We start from the raw sequence: 22211 nt of genomic DNA, 5'->3' as shown, positions 1-22211 counted from the left end.
TGCAAACTCGTTCAGAGACTTGATCCACATCACCTTGGTCGTCGCACGTCGTCTCTGGCAAAGCACACCACCTAGTGCCTGTTCGGAACTCGTGTCAGATTGACCCAACCACCAGATCCAGTCACGATTCTTCCACCACCATCGTATACTTGCGCATAATTCGCAGCCGAGTCGCCCACGACCGTTCTCGATCGATCGAAAAGAGCAACAGACAACGCCGGTCTCCACCGCGACGCAGCGCAAGCTTGACGGCGAAGCGGTGACACTGAATACCCTTGCTGCTGCTGCTATTTCGCCTGGGCGGTATTGATGGAACTTGTCAGACATCGCGTCGCCTCATATCGTCTGCCACCAGTATCCTCAAACGTGTACAACATGCAGGCATCCACAGTTTCTGCTTCTTCCACGGCGGCAGCGGCAGCTGCAGCTGCTGACCTGCTCACTCCGCTACCAGCACCCAAGGTCGACACGCTCACTGACGTCTGGTTCCAACGCAGAGGCGACGGTACCTGCCGTACAGGCATTCTTCACCTCACACCGCACCATCTTACCTTTGAATATATGCCATCATCAGCTGCCCAAACACCAACACGGAGAACTTCGATACCCTTGTCTCTGATCCTCAAAGCGACGCGCATCCCATCCCTCCGCATCTCGGCGCAGCCATCAGCGCCTTTGCAGCGTATTTATCCGATCACGCTCTTTTACAAAACGTTCGACTCGGCTGCCTTTGCCTTCCAATCCGAGAGTGACCAGCTCGCCGTCTTTGATAGCCTCAAAGAGTGTGCGATTCTAACCGATGTTTCTCAACTCTATGCCTTCTACTATCAGCCCTCGCCGAATGATGCTGACACTCGCTCTACCATTGGCCGCATCTATGACCCTAAAACCGAGTTTGCTCGTCAAGGCATCGGTTCTCGCTCCAAGGCCTGGCGCTTCACTGATATCAACGCTCAGTATTCCTTTTGTGCAACTTATCCTGCTCTCATGGCTGTTCCTTCCCGCATCAGTGACACCACGCTCAGCTATGCAGCAAAGTATCGCAGCAAGGCTCGTGTTCCTGCTCTCACTTATCTGCACTGGGCCAACCATGCGTCTATCACCCGTTCCAGTCAGCCCATGGTCGGTTTGAAGAATGCGCGCTCCATCCAGGATGAAAAGCTCATCGAGGCCATCTTTACCTCGCATCACTTTGCCGATCCCGAATCCATCATGGCTAAAGCAGCCGCAGACGCCTCCAGTAGCGCCGCGTCCTCTGCGTCTGGCGCTCCCGCCGTCGCCACTGTCTATGGTGCCACGACCACCAACCTCATCGTCGATGCTCGCCCAACCACCAATGCCATGGCAAATGTAGCCAAAGGTGCCGGAACCGAAAACATGGAATACTACAAAGGCTGTAAAAAGTCATATCTTGGTATCGAAAACATCCACGTTATGCGCGACAGTCTCAACAAGCTCACCGATGCGCTTCGTGAAAGCGAGCCCATCGCCACTTTTGGCATGCGCGTCGAAGCGTTCGGCGATGCCTCTGCCAATACGGTGGTCACCGACAATTCTGGCTCAGTGCTGCGCCTCAATCCGACGCCTGTCGATCCAGCTGCGCTTCGCAAATCCATGTGGCTCAAGCACATCCAGTCGCTCATCGAAGGTTCCATGTCCATCGTCCGCAACGTTCACGTCAACAGTTCTCACGTTCTCATCCATTGCTCTGACGGCTGGGATCGTACCTCGCAGCTCGCTGCCATCGCTCAAATTTGTCTTGACCCTTTCTTCCGCACTTTTGACGGTCTAGCGGTGCTCATCGAGAAGGACTGGCTCAGCTTCGGTCACAAGTTCACCGACCGTAGCGGTCTCAAAGGTTCAGATCGCTACTTCACCATCGCTTCCAAGTACAACTACGCCAGTCTCACTGAGGACGAAGAAGATGCTTCTGACACGGATCCTGAACTTGAAAAAACCAACTCTAGCGCAACAGGCGGCTTTGACTCTCAAGCTGCTGCCAACGCCTTTTGGGGTTTCACCAAGCAGCTCACCGCCAACTTTTCGGCCGCCACTTCTAGCGCACCAGCTGGCCCAAAGAAGGGGTCCAACATAAAAGAAACCTCTCCCGTCTTTCACCAATTCCTAGATTGCATGTGGCAGATCATGCGTCAGTTCCCCGAACGCTTCGAGTACGATTCGCGGTATCTCGTCGAGTTGCATCAAGTCATCCACGAGTGCAAGTACGGCACTTTCCTCATGGATTGCGAGCGCGAGCGTTTCAAGCCTCAGGATCACGATGGCCGAGCGCTTCCTGCTCTGTCTACACGCACCATTAGCGCATGGACCTACCTATTGCGCCCGGATGTCAAGAACAAGCATCGCAATCCGAACTACAAACCCGAGCTGGACGACAGAGACCCCAAGCGCAAGAATACCGACATGGGCGTCCTCATTGCCGATTCTCGCGATGTGCGCTACTTTGAACAGCTTTTTCAGAGAGCCTCAGGCGACATGAACGCCGCCTTAGACAAGGAAGCCGAAGAAAGGCGACGTGCTCGAGAGAGGTTGGAACGTGCTGTCCGCGGTATCGATACGCCAAACGCATCGTCGGAAGCGCTCAAGGTCGTCGGTACTGATGGAGCGTCATCAGCGGAAAACACTGTCGCCACTTGCATAGCAGTGTCCGGTGGCGGTGAGCTGGAGAAGCCAGCTGTCACCACTGCTGTGGTGGGCGCAAACGACCCTGATCCAGTCCTGAATCCGCTCGCGGCAGCGGCGGCAGCCGTTGGAGGCAACAAGGCCGGCTCGCCGAGCAAAGGCATAGCGAGTTCGCCAGCACCGGGTGCGATTGACCTTGCGCTCAATGGTCATGTGGATGCAACGCGCCTTGCATATCAGGCAAGACAGCCGCGAAGTCGGACACATGCGAATGCAAGCTCCTCTGCCCCGAGTGCAGCTACTGACTCTCCAACAGCGATGGCGAACAATGTCTCGAGTGCGGCAGACGCTGCGGCTAACAGAATGAAGAATCTTTTGATTGGCGGATGGGGAAGACTGCAGGAGGCCATGGCTGCACCTGCATCAGAAGCATCGGCTCTTCCTCCAGATACTAGTCCAACCAGACCACAGCGTTCGAGCCCAGCGAAGCTAGATCAAGACCCGAGGACATCGTCTCATCAACCGTCGCTGCGTGCTTTGAACGAGCACAGCAGCCATACACATGCTCACACCGCTCTGGCACCGGCGGTGCACAATCCGTGGGCCGTGAATGCGAACATGCGCGCCGAGATGCAGCGTGAGCACGTAGCAATGCGATCGTCGCTCAGCAGCGCAGGTGCGCATACCGCAGATCCCGCACGTCCAGCTTACGGCGTCAGTGAGAGACAGCAAAGCTGTGCCCGATCCGCGTATCCCAGCACTGGAGCAATCGACGCTCATCCATCCACGGATAGCAACGCCGACGCAAGCAAGAGCTCGAGCAACCTCATGTCAGATCCGCTCGGTGTGCTATGAGCAAGCGTGATCTCATGGCTCTTCCCAAGATACATGTCGGGCACATTCATTCATCGCTCCTGACGTTGATGCGTTTGCGGTAGCATCACACAATATGCAAAAGCGACTGTGCAGCAGGCGTGCGTGTGAAAAACGATGAGTTGCGGCCGGGAAAACGATGGGAAAGCAGTGCAGCGGACTGATAAGCAGATCGGATATATACAAGGGTACGTGTAGAGGTGAGCGACAAAACAAAACAGAGGACGCTTAGAAGAGCTTGTTGTACAGAATGAGAAGGATCAAGAGGACGAGGCAGACGATGATGCCTACGGTAACCAATTTTTGCTGTTTAGCGCTGCAGCGGTAAGGAAAGCAAGAGAGAAATCAAGATTGGTAGTGTTAGCGGATTGACTCTGGACGATGTGTTGATCAATGATGATGATTTTGGGTACGTACCGACGGATCATCTTGGAGAGCGTCCTGGAGGAGCGATCGATGCTTTGGTCAGCTTGTCGGAGGGTGTTTCTTGAGTTTTCGATCTGCTCTCTCTGACTTCTGAGATCGCGCAGGATGTCAGCGCCGAGGTCTTCGGTTTCGAGCGCGAGACGATTTGATTCCTCGAGCCTCCTTGTGCCGTCTTCGAGCGAGGCGGTGGCGTGCAACAATCTCTGACGATTCGCAGTGGCACCATCGGCCGCTTCGAGATCGGTCTCTTCATCGGCATACGCAGCATCGTATGCGCCGCGCGATCCGCGCGAGGATGGTGATAAGCCTGCTCGAACTTGTTGCGTGAGCGTCTGCAAGTCCTGCTTAAAGCCTCTGATCTGCACGGAAAAGCGTGATCGAACCGATTGCGGAAATCCCTGTACTTCAATGTCCATCTGCGAGATCACCTCGTCCGCCTCTTCAAGCTCCATCTCTGCTCGTCGCAGAGTCGACTTTTTAGCCTCGCCATTCTGCGATTTCGCCTGATCCAGCTTTTGACGAATGCCCTGTTTGAGCTGTTCGAGATCGGATGCGTAACTGTCAAACAGCTCCGACATGATGCGCTACCGGTCGTTATTCTGCCTTCAGACGAGTGATTTCTAGCCCTGAGTCCGGGATTCGATAGCGTACGCTGCTGTGGATGCGTAGCCAAGGTCGTGTTAGGGGGCCTAGAATCGCGCAAGCAAGGTTGAGTGTATGGTTAACACTTAAGCCAGGCTTAAGCGAGCGTTGTCTGTGTACGTTGATGAGTTAGCATCGACGCACATGTGAACTCCACACACACTCGTGACTTGTAACTGAGCGTGGACAGCCAAGCCGCCGTGTGAAACCACGACACATTCACGATTCGTGATTTTGTGATTCACGATTCACGATTTTGCAAAATCTATTTTGATAGAGGCACTCTGTGACTCTCTCTCGCTCATCATCTCGCCCCGGTTTGGAAGGTTCATGGGTCAGCTCACGCTTTTATTTTTGTTCAACACCGTGACTCGTGACTAAGTTAGCATTCTCAGCTCTAACACTTTAGGTTGAAATCCGTGATCCGTGATCCGTGATCCACGCATACGGATTAAATGAACCGGGTCGGTCACGCTGGAAAGCGGGTCAACTACGTTGCCGGCCAAAGCACAGTCAAGAGATGAACACACACCGCTTGCTGAAGGACCGAGGCTAGCAGATGCTTGAGAACCCAGCTTCAGTATCGGGCTTTCTTCTTAACAGCCTGCCAGTCTCCTGGCGGTGGATAAGCTTTTGGGCGTGTGAGACCAGCCGACGAGACGAACGTGACAACTGACTAAATCGAAAAGTCACTATGCCAGATCAATACGACCAGCTGAGCTTGTACAACCTCTACCCTTCGTGCTTGTCATTCACTGTGCATGGTTCATCTTGAAGACGGTCTTGAGCACCTTCCTATCGTTGAAGAGCTTGTAGTACTCTGGAGCGTCTTCGATCGGTCTGGTGTGCTGGATGAAGCTGGCGAACAGATCGTGGTGCTTGCTGAGTAGCTTAACGGCGGGGTCGAAAACGGCACGGACTGGACATCGGCCGAATTGGAAGCGCAGATTCTTGTTGTAGAGGTCCGGCCCTTGTAGTGTCACGGTGTGAGTGTGAATGCCGCACGACGAGATGACGCCAAAGTTGCGAACGATGGAGACGGCGAGGTCGAGAGCCGGGCCTGCACCTACGACTTCGAGTGCGACATCTGCGCCTCTGCCACCTGTCGCTTCTTTGACCGTCTTGACAGGGTCATCATCGGTCAAGTGGAGCGGGATAGCCCCATGCTTCTTGGCTTCGGCCAGACGCTCAGGCACCGAATCAACAGCGTACACCGTCTTGAAGAACGAACAGGCAGCAGTGATAGCACAGAGACCCACAGGACCGCAACCGATCACCACGGCAGTGACGTCCTTTCGCTCCGCCTCGTTCAGCATGGTATAGGCGTTATTGGCAACAAAGTAGCCCGTCGGAAAGATGTCGGCGGTCAGAAGCATAATCTCTTCGGGAACATCGTCAGGAATAGGATAGAGAGTGGTGTCAGCGAGCGGCACAAGCACATACTCTGCCTGAGCACCATCAAGAGGGACCGAGCCAAAAACGCGCGATTGAGTGCAGCGACCGGTCTGGTTGCGGTTGCAAAAGAAGCAGTCGCCACACGAGATGGTGAAGGGCGAGACCACCTTGTCGCCCCTCTTCCAGTTTTTGATGCCCTCGCCTGCTTCGTGAATCTCCCCCACGAATTCATGACCAAGGACAAAGTCGTACCTGGGTACCGCCTGGTGACCGCGATATATGTGCAAGTCGGACCCGCAAAGAGCAGCAAGGTTGACCTTGACGACGACTTCGCCTTTACCCGGCTTGGGGATGGGTCGCTCAAGGACAGCGACCTGCTCGGGACCTTGAATGACGACAGCCTTCATTGTGGTCGGGGCGGACATATTTGAGCAAACGGCTTTGTGCACGAAAAGTGTGTTTGTGTTGGTTGCTGGGGAAGGTAGTGAGCACGGTATGCACCTGGAATCGAGGTAGTCAGTCGTGAGTAGAAGGCGTATGAACAGTAAAGTACGATGTCGCGTGCGCTCTATTCACGATTCTTATGTTGAACTTGAGTTGTACTTGTGATTTCGCCAAGCTGTGCGTGGTGCCTGCTCAAGTCACGAGTCTGTGAGTGCTGCTGGATGAACTCACATGTTCGTGACTTGCAGGATGTGTGGCGCTAAGTTAATCACGAATTAAATTGCTTAATTACCCGTGACCACGTACAGCTTCACCGCGGGGATCCGAGGGGATCTCACAGATGACTCCATCCCTCATCCCTCACCACGTGCGCTCAAAGCTCGGTGCCCTTGGTATGCCGCGATAACGGTTCCAACGCCAGAGTAGTTTTTCTTTCATAAACGATAAGGTTTATGGTCTCTGTTGTACGCTTCCTTGTATCCCAACCTCTTCCGTGGAGATTGGCCTCATCATCGTCATCGTCCTGAACATTCACAATTCACGAAGGTACAAAAAAGAATATTTCCGCTAAATAAATACTAACACGAAACGAAGAAACGTGAAATGTATCCACGACTAAAAGATTCGTGAAATGTATCCACGACTAAAAGATTCGTGATTAGCTGATGCAAAAAAAAAACATTGCAAAAAGATGATGTTTGTTTGCTCCCTACCAGGATTGAACTAGTGACCTCACCATGTCTGTACAACAGATAGAATCGTACGAGTGGCGCGCTCTCCCACTGAGCTAAAGGAGCTTCGATGCAAACACATCCATTAGTAGCGTATATATACAGATACATCTGTGTTGCGCCAACGTTGGTGGCTACGGCGGCGAAAGGGATACCAAGTAGCGATAGCATGGGCGTCCTCGAAGGTAAGTATGCAGCTGACAACCCCATACGGAGATCAGCCCCTCCCTCCTCGCCCTCTTCGGGTGACGAAACACTCCAACATCCAGTCAGCCAGCCTAGATCGCCCCAAGACGCCATGCGTTGCAACCTCGACCTGTACCATCGGTACACGATCCATTCACATATTGCCGCACCTTATGACCATCAGAGAACGAGTCCGCACGTACAGGCGCGCTCCTTGACTTTCGGCTTGACGGTCGCGTCGACACTACTACGACAACGAAGTCGAGTGGTGAACCCACAGGCTGCCGCCTTGCACCATTATCCTTGACGCAACCGTAAGTAGTGCTTCCGTCATGGCATAGTTGATCGTCGTCGTGATTACTTGGGAGAACCCATCGAAAGCACCACAGAAGGGGAGTTCTAGGATGGGGGGATTTCCACCTCTCCGAACCCTCCAGATATCCCTCGCTCCCGGTTCTCCTCCTTCTCGTTTTGCTGACCACGTCGACAGTCGCAACAGCAATACTGGCAAATTGCCTCCTGATACCTAAAACCGCGCTCGCACTCCTCTAAACACCCCGCTCGCAAATGGCAACACGCAGGTCCTTCACCCACGGCACCACCAACGGCATCCTCATCGACTCAATGCTACGCCCAAACCCGATGCTCGTTCTAGCAGCAGGCAGAAGCTCTCATCTGTCCTACATCGCCTCTCCCTACCTTGTCCACCCGATTCCAACCTGCCACTAACTCCCACAACATCTTTCCGCACTCACCGCTTCTCGACCATTCACCACCCCATCGCTCACTCAACCAACATGCCTCCTACCGCAAATCCATCCAACTCCAATGCGACTAGCGCAGCCACCGATCTGCCTCCAGTTCTCATCGTTCCCAAATGGCAACCCTTTGCAGCTCACCTCACAGTCGCCGACCCCGCCACAGGTGAGAATGCTCCAGCTGTACCCAAACTCGCGTTCTCCGAACTCCCGCCCTGCGTGATTCAGCGAATCGATTATGCTGGCAGGCTCGAACCTAGTACCGCCCGATATGGTATTTCTCCCACTGTCAAAGAACTCAAGGGTTTGCAGACCGAAGCTAGGGTCCGACAGAGTCCAACGCAACTTCACCGGCGATCTCTACATGCTGATCGAGCTCGACATGGAACAAGGTGCACGCGATGGACACCATCACCCAACCGACATCGCCCACACCTTCCCAGGTTGGATCGCCCATGCTGGCGACAAATATCAACTTAGCTTTGCCGCCCGGTTCAACCATTGCATCTTTTGCAGAGATACGACCTTCGGCAATGCACATCTTCACAAAAACTGTGAGGCACGCCATTGCAGTTACTGCGGTGATCCTGGCCACCCTCGTCGTAGCTGCCCCCGGGACCGACAGGCAAAGCGGGCCAACGATCCGGCACGAGAAGCGCAAGCTCTCAAAGGACCGCGGTTCGCGGGATAGTCAGGAATACTTCATCCAGTCACGAGTCTTGTTTACGGAGCGTAGAAGCAGAAAGTGTATGTGACTTGGCCAACAAGCATGACGTGAGAAGTTCTGAGTGCTGTTGAACTTGGCACTAACATATTCAATCACGATCTTGAATCGTGAAAATCGTGAACCTTGAAAACTGAATCGTGAACACTGAATCGGGATTTACAGCGACGAGCGTGCATGTGACACACAAACAGCGCACGGACGCGACCCCACCCTTTCAAAAGTCACGAGTTAACTAAGTTATGTGAATCTTTGGGACGCAGACGCGGTATGCACCAAGGGAAGAAGGAGAGCCAAAGAAACACACACCAGACAGACACGCTCGAGGCTTTGATTTTGGTCTGTGTGCATTCAGGATCTTCTCTCGTTGCTCTTCCCATCCACATTCCCCCGGCTTGTTACACGGCTACCGAGCTGAAAGTCGAGCAGTGTTGATACTGCTGACGGTCTGCTTCGAGTCTAATCGCTCGGTCCGAAATATGGCACGCGCATCTTCATCACGAGCTGGACAGGCAAGAAAAGCAGGCGACTTTGACGATCAGGCTTGGGGGATCGAATCCGACGATGATGACTTTGTCACGCAAATTGCACCTCGCACAAACGTACCACGCAGTCTCAAAGCGTCTTCTCGCTCCTCGTCCTATTCATCTACCAGCAAGCACCACAATCACCACCACCAGCAGACCTCCATACGACCCGATCAGAACCGCAGTCAACCTTCTTCCTCTTCGCTTCAAAGCAGTTCTTCCGCATCGGCTTCAAGTACTGCGCCAGCTTCCATTGTACGACGAGAATCGCACAATCGGCGTACTAGCTGGACTGTGATCGACAAACAGCAAGGCGCAGTTGCCGCCCAAGAATCGCTCGACCAGACCCCAATCGCAGGCAGTCCACCAACAGATTTAGCAGATGCAATGGCAGCAGGACTCGATCTCGATCGTGCCGGAAATGCTAGTGGCGCTGGATTTCAGATCGTAGACCAAGATCAAGGGCTTGCAAGTGGAAGCGAAACCGAGCATGTAGACCTCACAACGGGCAAAACCGTGCGCCGTAGACGTCCGTCAGCTGCGGTATCCAAGCCGAGCTCGGGGACGAGCGAAGCAGAGACGCTACGCCACTTCCTTCGCCAAGATCTGGACCATCTGGTCCGCGATCCATCTCACGCCCTCACCCGCCTCGCCGCACAATGGTCAGACTCGTCTCTCCGTCCGAGTCCATCTTCAGATCAAGCTACCGGACCTGCTCGGCTACTCACCACCACCAGTAGACTCGGTGTCGCTCCAACACCGACAAAGCTTGACTTCACCTTTGACCCCATAGCTGCTGCCGGTGATGGCCTCATCATAACGGGACCCAGCTTCGCCGACACCGCAGATGCATACGCGTCGCCTTCTTCGGCATCGTATATGGACAGTGCCGATGTCAGCTTCAGCAACGACGGGTCAGTTCCAACAGACGAGAACGCCGACGGGACAGGGGGTAAGGGCAGCATTACGCGCAAACGCAGTGTGCGCACCTCGAGACGTCGACAGCAACTCCTAGGCTGTCTATCCAAGCAAAGCGTCGACATTGCGATGCTCCGCACCCTAGCGTGGGCTGGCGTTCCCGATGAGCTGCGTCCACTTGTCTGGCAGCTGCTGCTTGGTTATCTGCCGGCAGTGGCGTCTGTGCGCGTTTCCACGCTATCACGCAAACGTGCCGAGTATGCTGCGGGTGTACAGCTGGCTTTTGCCAAGGGCATGGCAGCACTCGATCAGGCCATCTGGCACCAGATCCACATTGATGTCCCCCGAACGAATCCGGGCATTCAGTTATGGCAGCGTCAAGCCACACAGCGGTCCCTCGAGAGGATCTTGTACGTCTGGGCAATCCGGCATCCAGCCAGCGGTTATGTTCAAGGCATCAACGATCTCGCCACGCCCTTTTTCGAAGTCTTTCTGAGTGCTTACATCGATTCCGACCCAGAGATGTTTGATGTAGCTTTGCTACCAGCAAACGTGCTCCAAGCGATCGAAGCTGACACGTTCTGGTGTCTCTCAAAACTTCTCGATGGAATTCAGGACAACTATATCTTTGCACAGCCCGGTATCCAGCGGCAGGTACGGCGCCTTGGAGAGCTGGTCGCTCGCATTGATGCGCCTTTGCACGCGCACTTGCAGGCACAGGGCGTCGAGTACATGCAATTCGCTTTTCGTTGGATGAACTGCTTGTTGATGCGCGAGATGAGCGTGCGCAACATCATCCGAATGTGGGACACATATCTAGTACGTTGATAAGAACCTGATCCACTATCATCCTTTCTAGGCAGATGCTGACCATTGTATTTCACACGACCAACCTCTACGTTTTGACCTCTGCAGGCGGAAGGCCCAGACGCGTTCTCCGACTTTCACCTCTACGTATGCTCTGTGTTCCTGCACAAGTGGACGGACAAGCTGCAGACCATGGATTTCCAGGGAATCATCATGTTTCTGCAATCGCTGCCGACGCAGAGCTGGTCAGACAAGGATGCAGAGATGCTGCTAAGCGAAGCATTCATGTACAAGACGCTGTTTGGTAACACGGCGCACCTGAACAAGTGAGGTCCAACGGGGCACGCAATGCACACACGGCATTACAATGCAAACACACTACCCGAATCACGTAGGGTTATTCATTTACCTTGAGTTATCCGAAGGCACAAAGCGCTGTAGAGAGGCATGCGTGTACAGTAGCTTACATCTACCGTGTATGGTAAGGCGAGCAGGGGCAAAAGATCGGAATTCGGATGCAAAGGCAAGCAAAGCAATCACAGAATTCGCCGTCGTTGACCTTGAACTTGACTTGTCGTACAGCGTGGAGGCACTCAGAATCACGAATATTCACGATTCGTGATTGAGTATCACAATCGATCACAATTCGTGAATCACGAATGTCAGGATTTTCTTCTCATTGAACTTGGCCCGTCTGCTCGACACTCACAGCTACGTCTTTCCACCTCTTCCATCTCTCACGCTCTTTGACACCCTCCGCCGATCCCATGTACGTACAACTCTGCATTCCAGCGGTACGGCCATGATATCACGTGTCTCAAGCTGGCCATGAGCTCCATGGTCCCCGCAGCTGTGGCTATTCGAGCTACCAGCTCGACTAGAGCTGGACTTTGGCTGTGCTCGCGACCCCGCTGTGGGTCGAGTAAATCACAGTCAGCAAGGCCATATACGTCGACAGATGGCTCGATCATTGCAGCTTTTTCGACAAGCGCGCGAAGGAAAGAAGCTGATCGTCTGTCAGCCGCGAAGCCGAACGGCGTCCATGCCAAGAGCCGAAAGCAGACAGGAGCACGAAAGGTTCCGCAGCAGACAGCGCTGCTACGTCTCGATCCAAGACACCCGCTCTTACCATCCTTGACGCCTGCAGCATCTTCGAGTGAAAGCAGCGAGAGCCAAACCCTCAGGCAACGTAAAGCCAAGAGCTTGGGCCAGCTACATGCGGCTCTTCAGACCGGCTCGACGGAAGCAGTGTGGAATGCATACCTTGACCACCGGAAATACAGCACGGTCGACGAGACGCCGTTTTCGATCTATCATCCATCGTCAGACAGCGCTCTGAGCGCTGCAGAATGCGAATCGGTACTCAGACTCATCAGCAATGATGCGACCAAAACAAAACGAGGTGCCAATCGCATTCTTCGACTCATGGCTGATATCCGAGGTCAGCAACGTCGTCTGCTATTCCAGCTTCAACTCGCTAACGATGCAAACGACTCTGTCCGCAGTCGACTCTTGCGCAGAGAGCTCGATGCATGGGACAGTGTTGTGTCACCAAAGGTGCTCAATGCCACCATCGCGCACATCGGTCGTAGCCTTCGGAGCGTGGGCTTGGAAGAAATCGATTTGATGCTGGATCAGCTACTGTCCTACGAAGCCAACGAGCACTCGCGTCGAAGTGCTGCTTCCCACAGCAAGACTACCCAAAATCACATGACTTTGCCCGGTCCGACAGGTGCGCTTTATAATCTTCGTTCGGCGATGCTATCTCCAGTTGCTCGCTCCAGACTTAGCCAAAGACGCGGAAAGCAACGCCAGGCAGACTTTCCGGACCTGTCTACGTACAACACGATCCTCAACGTGATCACGAATACGATACATCGGAGCAAGACCAAGCGACGATTGGCCTCGGAGCAAGCAGAAACTTTCGAAGAGGAACAGGATGACGACCAAGGGGCGAAGTTTGCAGAGATGCAACACGATTCACGCACTGCTGAGCTCGATACATCGATCGCGAACAAACTGCGTCGCCTCGACCTTGACTCGGATGCGATGTCTTTGCATGCCGACGAGTACGAGCGTGCGGATCGGCTCTTCCACTCAGTGCTGGAACGGATGCAGCGCAGGAATCGGATCGAGCCGGATGCAGTGACGTTCAACATCATGATCACCATGTATTGTCTACTGGACCGCTGGGATATGGTGCATCGTGTAGTACGCTCTGCAAATAAGCAAATGCTTCTCAACATCGACTGCATCAACAATGCGATGTGGCATTGGCTGGTGCGTGGTCCTGCTTCGACAAGTCGGCACGACAGGAGCTTCACACACGCCGATGCGATCGAGAGCGCCTTCGAGGTTTACCGTCAACTGCGACAAAATTCGGTTCAGGCTGAACTAGCGTCTCAAAATTCGTCCATCCTTTACGGCCAACGCGACATGGTATCCGAGGCTACAAGCTGCGCAGACCGAAACGAGCACCTCTCGCAAGACGAGCTTGGACCACTTGCTTGGCCTGATCGAGACGGCCCGAAACTCACTCGGACCCATTCCAACTGGTCCAACTCGTCGCGGAGCTTACAGAACGACGCTGTTCAGGCGGTGCTTGGCATTCCAAGTCTCCCGCTGCAGCTCGTGCCCGACGAGATCACACACGCCTTGATGATTAGCAGTCTGACCCGAGAGGGACGCTTCGCGGATGCATTGAGTGTATTCAAGGACCTAGTTTCGACGCGCACACGTCAAGCTGGCAAAAGTGCCGGCGATACTAGAGCAAGCAATGTGGAAGCGGAAGCGGAAGAAAGCAAGATGCAACCTACGCTGGCCATCTTTGACAGTTTCTTCAAGGGCTTCTCGCGACATGGAAGACCAAGCAAAGCGGTGAGGTTCGATGCTCAGCATGCAGAATGTAGCGAGTGGGAACTGGTACCAAATGCAGCATCACAGGTGACCGAGGTTGACATCGTGCGAGAAGCGCCGCATGCTAGCCAAGATTCGGCTCAGAGCCATCAGCTGCAGCTGTGGAGGATCGAGACGTTTCAAGAGATTTTCAGCGCTTTCCTCGACCATACGCCCGATCTGAGTCAAGCACTTGGACCAAGCAGCAGGGTTGCAAGGGTAGACCGAAGCAGCCGAAGCGTGAATCGAAACATCTCGACGCCTTTCGGTTGGCTGACGTTGGCGGAAAAGCGTAAGATGGATGCGATTCGACGCGCACCTTCTCCGAATCAGCTGTTTTGGATTCTCACTGCCATCCGCAGAGTCAGCGGAGATCATGCCGCATGGAGTCTGGCCATGTGGCAGAAGGTTGTGGACAAGTTCGACCCTACTGTTACCGGATCATCAGGCAAGGTGAATTGGACAGGATTCCGGTTGGACAACCGGTTACGCCGCGTCGTTGAGCATCTGGAAGCTCAACTGGCGCAAGACCATCTTGCTACGGGTCAAGCACGGACAGAAGTACAAGCTCTGACTTGATGCCATTCGCCATTCAGATTAGCTCTCGCTTGATGTGCGAGCGCGATTCGCCGTCGCCTGTTCGACTTGCTTTCACACCTGTCGGTTATACATGCCAAGTTAGCTTTACTGCGCTAGTGCAGGCGGAACAGCCACGGAAACACCGGAACCGCACCTGCCTGGAAATCGGGCCGAGTCAACGCCAAGATACATCTGCGAGCCAAGTAAATGGCCGTGTGCTTGTGCTTTGTGGCTAGGCGAGCGAGCTGTTCGATTGGGGAGTGAAAATCTTATCTACGTCAACCTATCTAAGTTAGGTCAAGCCTGAAGCGTCCCTGTCGAAGAAAGTGCGCCTTTTAGGTTCATGTTTGTTACGGAAAGCATATCCGACTAAATTTGAATGAGCATTCGTAAATTTCAAGCGGCGAATCGCATCAACTCACACGAGCGCAACAATCACGAATGAATCGTCGTGATTCACATGCCCTTCACGATTCGTGATTCTCAGAATTGCGTGAGGTTGAGCTGGGGAGCCGGGCTGAGCTGAGTTGAGCAGAGCAGAGCAAACGAAATTAAGTAACTAAGAATACGTTACGAAAACAAATTGACCGATCTGGCCAAAACAACGCTGGGTTTGCCCGGAACCATAGATCCGACGTGGCTCGGATATAAAAATTCGCGGATGCAAAGCGTGAACCCATCCAACAGGCAAGATCACCTGCGAAGAATGTTCGACGTCATCTATTCACGGCCCCCTCATGACTGCTCTAGTGCCGTTTCCTGTCGTGGCCCAGATCATGCCAAGCGTAAGCATGCGGTGCCTCAAACGCTGTTGACTCTTCAGAAACTGGATCAGCTTGAAGTGAGAGACACTGAGCTACAGTATCACCAATCACGAAATCGGGAATGCTCTAGAAGCGCATCCTCCCAGGAAATTTTCTTCCACCTCCCTCCCCACTCTACCCGGTCTCTTGTTTTGAGTTGCACAATTTTGATGGTCGAGCAAAGACCACAAGTATGTCGCCCACCATGCGCGCCGCGATCACAGTGGGTTTTGGTTCCAAATGCGGGCCGTTACACGCTCGCTCGCTCCGCGGGGACCTACCCTCTAGTTTCGGAAACGTCTGCCGTCCAACCGTCACACAACGAGGCACGGCTTCTGAACCCCGAGCCAACTGGTTCGACCTCCTCATAAAAACCTCGCGAACTTCCACGTACTCTTCATAGCGTCTCCCTCCCCGTTACACGCCCGACGCCTATCGTACAACTCCCCCTTCCTGGCCTCTCTGCAAGATCCCGCCGGAGCGCTTGGCTCGACGAGAGCATTTCACCATGAGTGATCCGACATCTTTCAGTGGTATTTCCACCCCGGCTGGCCCCGCTGCCATGTATACACCAGACAATCGCAGTTCCGCCAACGGTGACCATTCGGTCAGCATCGACGACAACTCTGGTGCAAAAGACAGTCACGTCGATGTTGACCGCGCCAAAGCTGAATTCCATCAGCTCCAGACGTCTCTCAGCCGCCAATCCGAGACCACCCGCCAGAATAGTCAGGAGGCTCAGGACATCGAAGCTGGTCAAAAGGGCGGTGACAACGACGACGACGACGATTTTGACCTTGTCCAATACCTCCGTTCGGTTCAGTCTGAAAATGCCCAGGCTGGTATCAAGTCCAAACACATTGGGGTCTCTTGGTCAGACCTCGAAGTGATCGGAAACGATTCCATGTCACTCAACATCCGAACCTTTCCTGACGCCATCACCGGCCTCTTCCTTGGCCCCCTTTTCTCCATCATGAGCCGACTCAACAAGAACCGTGGACGCAAGCTCCTCCAAAATTTCAACGGTGTCGCCAAGCCTGGCGAGATGGTTCTCGTCGTCGGCCGTCCTGGCTCAGGCTGCTCCACTTTCCTCAAGACCATCGCTAACCAGCGCGGCGGCTACATTGGCGTCAATGGCGACGTCAAGTATGGAGGTATTCCCAGTCAAGAGTTTGCTCGCAAATACCAGGGTGAGGCCGTCTACAACGAGGAGGATGACGTGCACTTCCCGACGCTCACCGTCAAGCAGACACTCGAATTCGCTCTCAGCCTCAAGAGCCCAGGCAAACGCCTTCCTCACCAGACGGTGAAATCGCTCAACGAAGAGGTGCTCAACACCTTCCTTAAGATGCTTGGCATTCCTCACACAGCCAACACGCTGGTCGGCTCCGCGGTCGTTCGCGGTGTCTCGGGTGGCGAGCGAAAACGTGTCAGTATCGCTGAGTGTATGGCTAGTAGAGCCGCAGTTGTCAGTTGGGACAACTCGACCCGTGGTCTTGATGCTTCCACCGCTCTCGACTATGCCAAGTGCATGCGTGTCTTCACCGACATTCTTGGCCTCACCACCTTCATCACCCTCTATCAGCCGGGTGAGGGTATCTGGGAGCAGTTCGACAAGGTCATGGTCATCGACGAGGGTCGCTGCGTCTACTACGGTCCGCGCATCAAGGCTCGTCAATATTTCCTCGACTTGGGCTTCAAGGACTACCCTCGTCAAACGTCGGCCGATTTCTGCTCGGGCTGCACCGATCCCAACCTGGACCGTTTTGCCGAAGGTCAGGACGAAAACACTGTGCCTTCCACTTCTGAGCGCCTCGAGGAGGTCTATCACAACTCTTCCATCTACCAGGATATGCTTCGCCAGAAGCAAGAATACGATGCTCAGATTGCTGCAGACCGTTCTGCCGAGGAAGAGTTCCGACAGGCCGTTCTCGAGGACAAGCACAAGGGCGTTCGCCCCAAGAGCATCTACACTGTTAGCTTCGCTCGCCAAGTGCAAGCGCTCACCGTTCGCCAGATGCAGATGATTCTCGGTAACCAATTCGACATTTTTGTCTCGTTTGCCACCACCATCACCATCGCTCTCATCGTCGGTGGTATCTTCCTCAACCTGCCTGAAACGGCTGCCGGTGGATTCACTCGAGGCGGTGTTCTGTTCATTGGTCTCTTGTTCAACGCTCTCACCGCCTTTTCTGAACTTCCTACGCAGATGGGTGGCCGTCCTGTTCTGTTCAAACAGATGAACTACGCTTTCTATCGTCCTGCTGCGCTCAGCTTGGCGCAGCTCTTTTCGGACATTCCGCTCTCGCTCGGCCGTGTGATTCTCTTCTCGATTATTCTCTACTTTATGGCTGGTCTCGAACGGTCCGCAGGCGCCTTTTTCACCTTCTTCCTCTTTGTCTACTTTGGCTACCTCGCCATGTCGGCTCTCTTCCGACTCTTTGGAACCGTCTGCAAATCGTACGATGTCGCTGCGCGTCTCGCGGCCGTCATCATCTCTGCCCTGGTCGTCTTTGCAGGCTACGTCATTCCTCGTGACGCCATGTACCGCTGGCTCTTCTGGATTTCGTACCTCAACCCTCTCTACTTCGCCTTCTCGGGCCTCATGATGAACGAGTTCAAGAACCTCTCGCTGGCTTGCGTTGGAACGTACATTGTTCCACGAAATCCTCCTGGCTCTACCCAGTATCCTGACAATGTCGGTCAGAACCAGGTATGCACGCTGCCAGGCGCTCGTGCAGGTCAGCAATTCGTCGCCGGTAACGACTACCTGCGTGCCAGCTTTGGCTACGACTCGGGTGATCTCTGGCTCTACTTTGGTGTTACGGTCATCTTCTTTGTGGGTCTAGTGGGCATCACCATGGTGGCCATCGAGATTTTCCAACACGGCAAACATTCCAGTGCGCTCACCATTGTCAAAAAGCCCAACAAGGAGGAGCAAAAGCTCAACCAGCGCCTCAAGGAGCGTGCTTCGATGAAGGAAAAGGACTCGAGCAAGCAGCTCGATGTCGAGTCGAAACCTTTTACTTGGGAAAAGCTCTGCTACGAGGTGCCTGTCAAGGGCGGAAAGCGTCAGCTGCTTGACAACGTTTATGGCTATTGCCGACCCGGTACTCTGACGGCTCTGATGGGTGCTTCCGGTGCTGGAAAGACTACGCTGCTCGATGTGCTTGCCGACCGCAAATCGATCGGTGTCATCAGCGGTGAAAGGCTCATCGACGGCAAGAAGATCGGGATCGAGTTCCAGCGAGGCTGTGGTTATGCAGAGCAGCAGGACATCCACGAAGGCACCGCCACGGTCCGTGAAGCTTTGCGTTTCAGTGCGTATCTGCGCCAGCCTCCCAGTGTTCCCAAGGAGGACAAGGATGCCTACGTCGAAGACATTATCGAGCTTTTGGAGATGCAGGACATTGCCGATGCCATGATTGGTATCCCGGAATTCGGTCTTGGCATTGGCGACCGCAAACGTGTCACCATCGGCGTCGAGCTTGCTGCGCGTCCTGATCTGCTTCTCTTCCTTGACGAACCCACCTCGGGTTTGGATGGCCAGACTGCTTACAACGTGGTCCGCTTCCTCAAGAAGTTGGCCGCTTCCGGTCAGGCGATCTTGTGCACTATTCACCAGCCCAACGCTCTTCTCTTTGAGCAGTTCGATCGCTTGCTCCTACTCGAACGCGGTGGAAAGACTGTCTACTTTGGCGATGTCGGTCCCAATGCTAAGCACATCGTCAAGTACTTTGCCGACCGAGGCGCAGAGTGTCCCGGAAACGTCAACATGGCCGAGTACATGCTCGACGCTATTGGAGCTGGTTCTATGAAGCGAGTCGGAGACAAGCCGTGGTCCGAGCTGTACAAGGAATCGGATCTCTTCCAGCACAACTTGGCCGAGATCGAGAAGATCAAGCAGGAGAGCTCCAGCTCCACTTCTCAAGGATCTGAACAGAGCCACAAGACCGAGTACGCTACGCCCTTTGTATACCAGGTCAAGACGGTTCTTCATCGCGCGCTGCTCAGCACGTGGAGGCAGCCAGACTACCAGTTCACTCGTCTCTTCCAACACGCTGCGATTGCTCTGATTTCTGGTCTATGCTTCCTCAACTTGGACAATTCGGTCGCTTCGCTTCAGTACCGCATCTTTGGTATCTTTATGGCTACGGTGCTGCCGGCCATCATTCTGGCTCAGATCGAGCCGTTCTTCATCATGTCACGCTCTGTGTTCATCCGAGAAGATTCGAGCAAGATGTACAGCGGCGTCGTGTTCGCCATTGTGCAACTGATCCAGGAGGTTCCTTTTGGCATCGTGTCGACGGTGGTGTACTTCCTTCTGTTCTACTACCCAGCGGGCTTCCAGACCGGCTCGGACCGAGCAGGTTACTTCTTTGCCATGCTTTTGGTTACCGAGATGTTTGCTGTGACGCTCGGCCAAGCGATCGCGGCGATCTCGCCTTCGATTTACATTGCTTCGCTCTTCAACCCGTTCATGATCGTGATCATGTCGTTGCTCTGCGGTGTCACGATCCCTTATCCGAACATGCCGTCGTTCTTCCGTTCGTGGCTGTACTGGGTGAACCCTCTCACCTACCTGGTTTCTGGTCTGGTGACAAACGAGATGCACAACCTTACGGTCGAATGCACTGCGACCGAGTTGGCGCGTTTCAACCCGCCTAGCGGCCAGACGTGCCGGGCTTGGGCCGGTGCGTTTGTGGATGCGTTTGGAGGCTACCTGCAAAACCCGGACGCTACATCCGACTGCCAGTATTGCCAGTACCGAAATGGCGACCAGTTCTATGCTGGTCTCAACATTGATTTCTCAGAACGAGGCAGGAACATTGGTCTCGTCATCGTCTACGTCGCCTTCAACGCGATCGTCACCATCCTCGCTTCGCGCTTCATCAAGTACGCCAACCGCTGATTCCTCTCATCCCTCGACTCTTGTATCCTCCCTTCCGCTTTTCAGCGCTTCAATAATACATCACCAACATTCATCTATTTCGCCCTTCTTTTTTACGCTTCGATCCATAGATGTTCTTGCGCTCCATGTACATACCAACAGCCTTTCTAATAGATGGACGCTCCAGCCTTAACCCATATCCCCATAGAAACACTGCATCTCGTGTTCGTTGGATTCGGTTGTGCAGATCATGTAATCCGATCCTCGATTCGCACTCACCGTGAAGCAGAAGCAGCAGCAAAAGCGGTTTCACCCCACCCTAGACACACCAGGGTTCAATAGAGAAAGCTGGTCGCGTGTACCGTCAAAGACAGAGTTGCAGAGCCACACGCTATAGTACATTCACAGCCGCGCAGGCTGAGGCAAGCGAAAGACGACAAGATGGGTTGGGTATATTCCTGATGGTGATTAGTGTGCGGGGCCGATCTAGGGAAGACGAATCGGGCCGGGATTATCGTGATGGGTGCGCGTACGAGATGCAGCATCGATGGCACGCACAAGCATCACAAACAGCAATCGGACGACCACAAACAGGCCGACGAAGAGCAAGCTCTGCGTGAGCATGAGCCCGCCAGTCTCCTCGACGCGCCAACCCGTGGTGTTGTAGAGCGCCAAGCGCCAACTGTGGTCGATCCATCTGGCCAACGAGCCGCTGAAACGCGAGCCAGATGTGCCGACGTACTTTCCAAACACCTTGAGCTGACATGCAGCATCGATCTGCATGTGCAATCCATGACACAGCTCCATGATGAGCGAACCTCGTCGATCGAGTTGTCGCAGACCGATCCGGTCGTCGAGGTAGATGGAACTCTGTCGCAATGGCGTCGGTTCATCCGGATCGCCTTGTTCGAGTGAATCGGTTCCGTTGCGGATAGGATACGAGGCGAACCAAGAGGATTGCCTGGGTTCGACGGTGGTGTCCTTGTCAAACATGAGCATGACAAAGTTTTCGAGCGAAGCAAGATTCTTGGCATACGTGGTGTTGATCTGGTTACCTTCGTTATTGATGTCCTTGATGAAATCGTTTTTTTCCAAGTAGGAAGCGAATGCTCTGGGATCCTTGGGGTTGCGATAGTACTGGGCAGAGACAAGATGCGACTGCGCATAGTCGGTGTAGATGCCTCCTCGCAGTGCGGCTTCGGCAACGCGGCAGAGCAAATCCGCGGGACCGCAAGCGGGTAGATCGGCAATGCCCATATGTTGACTGCCAAAAGTGACCAGGTTGCGTACTTTTGGAGCGTTGCAGCGCTGCACATATGCTCGAAGGAACTGTCCGCCCTGTGAGAAGCCAATGGCGTCGAATCCATTGCGAAGCTCGTCGATCGAAGCGAGCTGTTCGCACGCCTTTTGCACTTGATCATTGACATGACCAAAAAACCCCTGTCTGCGGTCCTCCGAGTCGTTTGATGCGTCCTGCGTGACCGAATGCACGTAGAGGCCCGGAAAAGCCTCTTTAAGCTGCGACATGAACGACTCGATTCCTTCCGAGTGCGCGCTATCTCCAAGACCATGCCAGATGACAAGAGGATGAGGTTTGGGAAGTAACGAGAATGGAACGGCCTCAACTGAACTCGACAGTAAGAAAACCGAGGCGGCAAGGGACCCGAGCAGAGCCACGCTTGTTGAGACGCGCATCGTGTTTAGGCCGATGTGGTCTTGATAGAATTGGTGTATTTGAGTGGCAAAGAAAGTCTTTGACGAGATGGTGGTCCAAGATCAAGCGGTTTCTTTCGTGTTTGCTCAGCGCAGCAGGGACCCTCAGGACCCTTTCCGAGACACTCACGACTTGCAAATTTGGTTGGGCGCCGATCTGTTAATATTCGTGATTCGTAATTACTTTCACGATTCACAGGCGTGAGGTGCGTTTAACTTGCACGTTACGTTTTGAGCGTTACTCGCACGAGATTCACAA

At 54.0% G+C, this 22211-nt stretch overlaps 8 protein-coding genes and 1 non-coding gene across 9 annotated transcripts; 5 read left to right on the top strand and 4 right to left on the bottom strand.

Annotated features, from left to right (window-relative positions):
• Window positions 1–375: 375 nt before the first annotated feature.
• On the top strand, window positions 376–3495 carry UMAG_05646 (phosphatidylinositol-3-phosphatase YMR1; the record flags this gene model as incomplete). Its single annotated transcript, XM_011393116.1, has 1 exon — window positions 376–3495. One exon carries the CDS (start codon window positions 376–378, stop codon window positions 3493–3495), a length of 3120 nt encoding a protein of 1039 aa, XP_011391418.1.
• A 246-nt stretch (window positions 3496–3741) lies between these two features.
• On the bottom strand, window positions 3742–4517 carry UMAG_05645 (uncharacterized protein; the record flags this gene model as incomplete). Its single annotated transcript, XM_011393115.1, has 2 exons — window positions 3742–3829; window positions 3931–4517. The coding sequence occupies 2 exons, from the start codon at window positions 4515–4517 to the stop codon at window positions 3742–3744; spliced, it is 675 nt and encodes a 224-aa protein (XP_011391417.1).
• An 816-nt stretch (window positions 4518–5333) lies between these two features.
• On the bottom strand, window positions 5334–6401 carry UMAG_05644 (uncharacterized protein; the record flags this gene model as incomplete). The annotated part of the gene is made up of 1 exon (XM_011393114.1): window positions 5334–6401. The coding sequence occupies one exon, from the start codon at window positions 6399–6401 to the stop codon at window positions 5334–5336; it is 1068 nt and encodes a 355-aa protein (XP_011391416.1).
• A 722-nt stretch (window positions 6402–7123) lies between these two features.
• On the bottom strand, window positions 7124–7217 carry UMAG_16085. Its single transcript has 2 exons — window positions 7182–7217; window positions 7124–7159 (listed from the first exon to the last, which is right to left on the bottom strand). It is a non-coding gene; the product is annotated as a tRNA-Thr (tRNA).
• A 917-nt stretch (window positions 7218–8134) lies between these two features.
• On the top strand, window positions 8135–8850 carry UMAG_12311 (uncharacterized protein; the record flags this gene model as incomplete). Its single annotated transcript, XM_011393275.1, has 2 exons — window positions 8135–8419; window positions 8539–8850. 2 exons carry the CDS (start codon window positions 8135–8137, stop codon window positions 8848–8850), a joined length of 597 nt encoding a protein of 198 aa, XP_011391577.1.
• Window positions 8851–9298: 448 nt separating this feature from the next.
• Window positions 9299–11401, top strand: UMAG_10722 (uncharacterized protein; the record flags this gene model as incomplete). Its single annotated transcript, XM_011393226.1, has 2 exons — window positions 9299–11083; window positions 11180–11401. The coding sequence occupies 2 exons, from the start codon at window positions 9299–9301 to the stop codon at window positions 11399–11401; spliced, it is 2007 nt and encodes a 668-aa protein (XP_011391528.1).
• Window positions 11402–11899: 498 nt separating this feature from the next.
• UMAG_10721 (uncharacterized protein) lies at window positions 11900–14545 on the top strand (the record flags this gene model as incomplete). The annotated part of the gene is made up of 1 exon (XM_011393225.1): window positions 11900–14545. One exon carries the CDS (start codon window positions 11900–11902, stop codon window positions 14543–14545), a length of 2646 nt encoding a protein of 881 aa, XP_011391527.1.
• Window positions 14546–15856: 1311 nt separating this feature from the next.
• Window positions 15857–20260, top strand: UMAG_05642 (putative ABC transporter involved in multidrug resistance; the record flags this gene model as incomplete). Its single annotated transcript, XM_011393113.1, has 1 exon — window positions 15857–20260. One exon carries the CDS (start codon window positions 15857–15859, stop codon window positions 20258–20260), a length of 4404 nt encoding a protein of 1467 aa, XP_011391415.1.
• A 465-nt stretch (window positions 20261–20725) lies between these two features.
• On the bottom strand, window positions 20726–21934 carry UMAG_05641 (uncharacterized protein; the record flags this gene model as incomplete). The annotated part of the gene is made up of 1 exon (XM_011393112.1): window positions 20726–21934. One exon carries the CDS (start codon window positions 21932–21934, stop codon window positions 20726–20728), a length of 1209 nt encoding a protein of 402 aa, XP_011391414.1.
• Between the last annotated feature and the right edge of the window lie 277 nt (window positions 21935–22211).

The sequence above is a fragment of the Mycosarcoma maydis genome, chromosome 16 (assembly GCF_000328475.2).
Source record: "Mycosarcoma maydis chromosome 16, whole genome shotgun sequence".
NCBI lineage: Eukaryota > Fungi > Basidiomycota > Ustilaginomycetes > Ustilaginales > Mycosarcoma > Mycosarcoma maydis.
This window is presented reverse-complemented; position numbering and strand designations above follow the sequence as displayed.